We start from the raw sequence: 6540 nt of genomic DNA, 5'->3' as shown, positions 1-6540 counted from the left end.
TTTCAGTTTACACTATAATTTAAAAAAGAAAAACGATCTATCTAAATAAATATATTAAACATAATGGCCCACTGTAGCCTACATACATGACTATGTTATGAATTAGCATGAAGTGGTTAAAAGGAAATCATGACTGTGGTCTCTTTCTTAGATAAGCAATAATTCTCATGCACATGGTTCCCTAAGAGATGAATGGCGAATCAGACACAAATCCTTTATTACAATTAAAATATTTATGTCGTGATATGATGGTGGTCCACATCAACGATGTATTTAACGTGTATAATGAGATAAAATATGGATAATCAGCTAACCGAAGATATGGGCCACAGACAGAGTCGGAGACTCAGGATGATGTTCGTGTGCTTCAGCTGCCCAAAACAACAGCTGTATGAAAGCCTCCTAACGCTCATCACTGATGCTGACTTCATTGACGCCTCTTTTAGACTGTTTTCTGAGCACACAAATGACGCGTTCAGGCTTTTATCAACTGTTCCATTAAAACTATCCATCAGATTTGAACACGGCTTTTCCCCGCGGCTGATGCTCGCCTTGGATTTGGTCTGACGAAGGCAAAAGTAAAGTTTCCTCTTCGCGTGTTTTAGTCTCTAATGAAAGCCCAGAACCTCTGCTTGGTGTTCACTTAGTTTTGATCGTGACAAACTAGTTAACAGCTCCAATTTTGCTCCAAATGTAAGAGAAGAAAACACAAGCGCCAGCGAGCAGCAGACACCGAGCGGGGCAGGTTGAGTCTACGAGGTTCTCATGTGTCATTTAAGACCGCAGCGCCGCTCGAGCGCTATTCATTCATTGCTGAAACCAGACAGAGTTTATTAGATCCGATCAGAGAGACAGAGATGGCAGAAACCGCCCCAGCCCCCGCTGCTGCCGCCCCGGCCAAAGCACCCAAGAAGAAGTCCGCTGTGAAAGCCAAGAAAGCAGGTCCAGGCGTCGGCGAGCTCATCGTCAAGGCTGTGTCCGCATCCAAGGAGAGGAGCGGTGTGTCCCTCGCCGCCCTGAAGAAAGCGCTCGCTGCCGGTGGATACGATGTGGAGAAGAACAACTCCCGCGTCAAGATCGCCATCAAGAGCCTGGTGACTAAAGGCACCCTGGTTCAGGTCAAAGGGACCGGTGCTTCAGGCTCCTTCAAACTCAACAAGCAGCAAGCCGAGACCAAGAAGAAGCCCGCGAAGAAAGCGGCTCCTAAAGCCAAGAAGCCCGCAGCCAAGAAACCCGCTGCCGCTAAGAAGCCCAAAGCTGCAGCAGCGAAGAAGCCCGCCGCTAAGAAATCCCCGAAGAAGGTGAAGAAACCCGCCGCTAAGAAGGCGACGAAGAGCCCCAAGAAGGCAAAGAAACCAGCGACTCCTAAGAAAGCAGCCAAGAGCCCAAAAAAGGCAAAGGCAGCAAAGCCCAAAACGGCGAAACCTAAAGCAGCGAAACCTAAAGCCGCCAAGACTAAAAAGGCAGCTCCCAAGAAGAAATAAATCTAACGTTACTGTTTGTTTCTCAACGGCTCTTTTAAGAGCCAACCACTGACTCCCAGTAAAGAGCAAAACTCATGTTAATGAATGATTTGTTAATTCTGGAATCAAATAGCAAATATGTGACTCAACAAATTTAGGTTAGGTAAAACTTAAGTAAATCATAATTATTCGCAAGAAATTGATTGAAAATTGCCAAAAAGCTTGTTAGATTTCAAAGCAAACAGTTATCACAGTACGACTCAAGGATGTTGATTAACAGTAGCCTATATTAGTATTTATACACAAACCATAATGCTGGAGAACAACCCCCACAAACAATAATGGCAGTGATAAAATTATAATATTACATTAAGGGTAATAATACTCTACAGTCTCAGATCTGGTCAGTGTGAACAAGTGTGTGAAATGTGTAGCACTTTTGGTAGGAACAGCGTATAATATCCATTGTACTTATTTGAAATTTCTATCAAACATTTTAGTGATTCAGTCTCTGGATACATTATACGTTTATCTCTGTAAAGCTGCTTTGAAACAATCTACATTGTTAAAAGCGCTATATAAATGAGGATGACTTGATTTGATCTCTTCTGTCTAGTCAACACATGTGATCATTCTAAAAAGGGGGCTGGGTTTTTGAGGGGAGTTCAGTGATTGGTTTAAAACTTATCACAGTCTAAACCAATGGGCAACTAGCACTCTCGTTTAAAGCTAGTATGAGCCGTCACTGATTTTCATTCTGTTAACTTCGTCAGATTTTCTGGGTTAGTTTCTGATTTTAATAATGAGTGGAAGAGGTAAAACCGGGGGAAAGGCTCGCGCTAAGGCCAAGAGTCGCTCTTCCAGGGCGGGACTGCAGTTCCCCGTCGGCCGTGTTCACAGGCTTCTCCGCAAAGGCAACTATGCCCAGCGCGTCGGTGCCGGAGCTCCGGTGTATCTGGCCGCTGTGCTCGAGTATCTGACCGCTGAGATCCTGGAGTTGGCTGGAAACGCCGCTCGGGACAACAAGAAGACTCGCATCATCCCTCGACACCTGCAGCTGGCGGTGCGCAATGACGAGGAGCTGAACAAGCTTCTGGGTGGCGTGACCATCGCTCAGGGCGGTGTGTTGCCCAACATTCAGGCCGTGCTGCTGCCCAAGAAGACCGAGAAGCCCGCGAAGACCAAGTAGACTGATGGAAGCTTCTCTTCAGACCAAAGGCTCTTTTAAGAGCCACACAATTCCCCAAGAAAGAGTGAATTCATTCAAGTTTGTTTCTTGTCTGAGATTCTATTATACATGTTCATTTCAATTATTAAAATTTGACTAGAAATACACAAGGTCCTCATATGAAGAGTTCAGATGCAAAAGCCTCTAAATGCCATCTGAAATTTTCTTACAGAATGGTAATTTTTATCAAGCTTGTATATTTAAATTCAGTAATTTCACTTAAATTACAATTAATAGGTAATCTTCATTGCCATTTAAGTGAAATTATTGAATTTAAATATAAGAGCTTGATAAAAAAGATCGTTCTATAAGAAAATTTCAGATGGCATTTAGAGGCTTTTGCATCTGAACTCTTCACATATAATATATTTTAAGTAATCCATTTTCTAACTAACCACTACACTTGGTGAGGGTTTAATGAGGGCATTATGAAAATGTAGTTTTATTGGTATTGCTAAAATATTTAAGCTGATATATTGAGTAAAAATGTTATATATTTCATGATATAAGTATCTGTACTTGTCTAAGTTGACTATATTTCCACAAGTCAAACTGTACGTCCAATTAGTTTTTAAGAAACATTAAAAATCACCTATTTTGGTTTACAAATGTAAAACTGATTTCGCCTAATGTATTTTCGTGGATACAGAGAAAAAGCAAAGTACGTTTGGGCGGGAACCACAAACTGACGTCACTTGTTTGAAAACAGCCATTGGCCAACTGTCATTTACAGACGCCAGACAATAACCAATCAAATGCATCTGAAGCAAAGCCATCCAATGAGCGCACGGCAGCCCTGTGCTTAAATACGCGCTGTGTTCGGCTGAACTGCTCAGTCTTTCGATCTGATTAAATCAGCATCTGAACACTTTAAACAATGGCAAGAACTAAGCAGACCGCTCGTAAGTCCACCGGAGGTAAAGCCCCGAGGAAGCAGCTGGCCACTAAAGCCGCCCGTAAGAGCGCTCCCGCCACCGGTGGCGTTAAGAAGCCTCATCGGTACAGGCCCGGTACCGTGGCGCTGAGAGAGATCCGCCGGTACCAGAAATCCACTGAACTGCTGATTCGCAAACTGCCCTTCCAGCGCCTGGTGAGAGAAATTGCTCAGGATTTCAAGACTGATCTGCGCTTCCAGAGCTCGGCTGTCATGGCCCTGCAGGAGTCCAGCGAGGCTTATTTAGTGGGTCTGTTTGAGGACACCAATCTGTGCGCCATCCACGCCAAGAGAGTCACCATCATGCCCAAAGACATCCAGCTGGCCCGCCGCATCCGCGGAGAGCGCGCTTAAACCCCCAGCAGTCACACAAACCCAACGGCTCTTTTAAGAGCCACCTCATTAACTCTTATGAAAGATGATTTCCATATCATGGTGTTTTGAAATCGGAACTTCATATGCCACGGCTCTTATAAAATGCTATTTTTATGTTTTACTTAAATCTAAAAGCAAAGTTAAGGAAATGGAACGGTGGTTTTAGTGTTATGCTAGTTAACACTAAAGTCAAGTCCTACAATTATATATTTATTTTTTTATACGGGTTTTTAGATATTATATAGCCTATAGTTAAATTTATAGAGTTATTAATATTACTTAAATTCTACTTATTTCCACTAGTATCAAGCATCAAAAGACTGAGCTCGACTAATGCGTAACTGGTGACGTTCACTAGAACCGCCCATGAATGTGGTTTCAACTAGGTCCGCTAGCTGACTATAACTCTTCTTCTCTAGTGGTTTGACTCTTATCTGTTGTTGTCAGTTGAAGAGTTTCTACAGTCATGTCTGGAAGAGGAAAAGGCGGGAAAGGACTCGGGAAAGGAGGCGCTAAGCGGCACCGAAAGGTTCTTCGCGATAATATCCAGGGAATCACTAAACCCGCTATTCGGCGTCTTGCTCGACGTGGCGGTGTCAAGCGTATTTCTGGCCTGATCTATGAAGAGACTCGCGGTGTGTTGAAGGTGTTTCTGGAGAACGTCATTCGTGATGCTGTGACTTACACTGAACACGCCAAGAGAAAGACCGTCACCGCCATGGATGTTGTGTACGCGCTGAAGCGACAGGGGCGCACTCTGTACGGGTTCGGGGGTTAGGAGATCCACGAAGAAGAAAAACCCAACGGCTCTTTTCAGAGCCACCCATATTTACACAAAAAGAACAAGTTTGAGGTGGTGAAATTATTATTGTTGTAATATATTAATTATGGTGCTGGCTTTAAACGTTACCTTAAAATGATTAAGCAAATAGTAAACTTGACTTGGCTTTATTCTTATTCTCACGATTCTGCTTTGCAGTTAAAACTACATTTTAAAAGAGTTGTGGGCGTTCGTTGTCATTGTGCAACATTTTTATGTAGTTCACTATTGTTCTTACATTTGTATGCATGTCTTTCAAAATACAGTTTATTCTTCACTGTAGTGGACCTTATATTTCAGAGAATTTCTAACACAGCATGGCTTTTTAGCATGGATGTTAAGTCAAATTCAGTGCTATCCACAAATACCAAATGTTTGGAGGTTTTATCATGACTACAGCTTCTGCTTAGTCTTAAAAATGACTGGCATTAATTTAGCACTCTTATGGGCAATTTTTATATTTTGTAGTTATTTAAATCAGACTTGTTTTCAAGTTGTTTGTCATAAATCAACATCTCAGGGAAAATATGGGGGTTTTGGAGACGAGGTGTCTAGGGAAGCAAATTATACATCGATTTGAATGTAGAACACTTTTGTCATCATGTTGCCCCAAGAACACATTAATGCTACTTAGATACAGTTAGATACATTGTGTCGAATGGGAATGGCATTTATGGCCATGTCTACAGGCATAATTAAGTGCATGAAGTATACATTACATTATATCTTTCATAACAGCTGAGAATCATCTTTGCACAACGTTTGATTAAACAAATCCTGAAACTTCCCATAGTTTTTGCCTAAACATGTAATTTCTAAATGAAACAAAGGAATGGAGTCGATGTGGGGGATGGACGGTATTACTAGATGGGCGTGATTAATATTTTAAAGCTTCTGATTGGTCTGCCTACAAGTCAGTGAATGTGTAATGTGGCCAATGAGGTCACTCTATGGGTTGAAGACTCCCAATCACAGAGCCTCGTTCTTCCCTTTGTAAATTAGCATAGAGCAGCGCATAAAGCCCACCTGCAGTGATTCAGCTTTACTGTACTCTGAGTCTCTCTGACTGAGGAATCATGCCTGAACCAGCGAAGTCCGCACCCAAGAAGGGCTCGAAGAAGGCCGTCACTAAAGCCGCCGGCAAGGGCGGAAAGAAGCGCAGAAAGTCCAGGAAGGAGAGCTACGCGATCTACGTGTACAAAGTCCTGAAGCAGGTTCATCCCGACACCGGGGGTGCTTCTCAATATCCCTCCTCGTCTCCTCTCTCCTCCGTCCTCCATCCTATGACCCGGAAACCGATCGAGCTCAGCCATCTTGAAGGACATCTCAATTCTCTAATTGCACCGCGAGGAGTCGAGGATCGAGGAGTGAGGAGGCTTCCTGAGGAGTCATGAGCGAGGATACACAGGTGGATCCTATGCGGAAGAGTTTTAACGACTTAAACGTGACGCACGTCTAAATTCTCCTCCCCCTTCACATCGGTCACAATCATTTCAATTTATACTTTACCTTTGCAGTTTATATAAACCACACATCTCACATATTTCAACAGGGTATCTTGCTTTATTATTATTTATTATTAATTTCTTAAATAAACAAACTTCAACAACATAAGGGCAGATCCTTTGAGCGCTGCTGATGACGCGATGAAGTGACGCTCGAGTGATCAAGAGGCTTGTTTGAGATGAGCAAAATCTGCGCAGAATCGATCACCGGTGAT

The 6540-nt window shown here is 42.9% G+C and overlaps 4 protein-coding genes across 4 annotated transcripts; all 4 read left to right on the top strand.

Annotated features, from left to right (window-relative positions):
* Positions 1–857: 857 nt before the first annotated feature.
* LOC308687012 (histone H1-like) lies at positions 858–1484 on the top strand (the record flags this gene model as incomplete). Its single annotated transcript, XM_081359199.1, has 1 exon — positions 858–1484. One exon carries the CDS (start codon positions 858–860, stop codon positions 1482–1484), a length of 627 nt encoding a protein of 208 aa, XP_081215325.1.
* A 781-nt stretch (positions 1485–2265) lies between these two features.
* On the top strand, positions 2266–2652 carry LOC308687020 (histone H2A-like; the record flags this gene model as incomplete). The annotated part of the gene is made up of 1 exon (XM_081359207.1): positions 2266–2652. The coding sequence occupies one exon, from the start codon at positions 2266–2268 to the stop codon at positions 2650–2652; it is 387 nt and encodes a 128-aa protein (XP_081215333.1).
* A 916-nt stretch (positions 2653–3568) lies between these two features.
* LOC308687016 (histone H3.2-like) lies at positions 3569–3979 on the top strand (the record flags this gene model as incomplete). Its single annotated transcript, XM_081359203.1, has 1 exon — positions 3569–3979. The coding sequence occupies one exon, from the start codon at positions 3569–3571 to the stop codon at positions 3977–3979; it is 411 nt and encodes a 136-aa protein (XP_081215329.1).
* Positions 3980–4466: 487 nt separating this feature from the next.
* LOC308687025 (histone H4) lies at positions 4467–4778 on the top strand (the record flags this gene model as incomplete). The annotated part of the gene is made up of 1 exon (XM_081359212.1): positions 4467–4778. The coding sequence occupies one exon, from the start codon at positions 4467–4469 to the stop codon at positions 4776–4778; it is 312 nt and encodes a 103-aa protein (XP_081215338.1).
* Between the last annotated feature and the right edge of the window lie 1762 nt (positions 4779–6540).

The sequence above is a fragment of the Scardinius erythrophthalmus genome (genome assembly GCF_964197995.2).
Source record: "Scardinius erythrophthalmus genome assembly, chromosome: 2".
NCBI lineage: Eukaryota > Metazoa > Chordata > Actinopteri > Cypriniformes > Leuciscidae > Scardinius > Scardinius erythrophthalmus.
The sequence above is the reverse complement of the archived record's forward strand: the minus strand, read 5'-3'. Positions and strand labels throughout refer to the sequence as shown.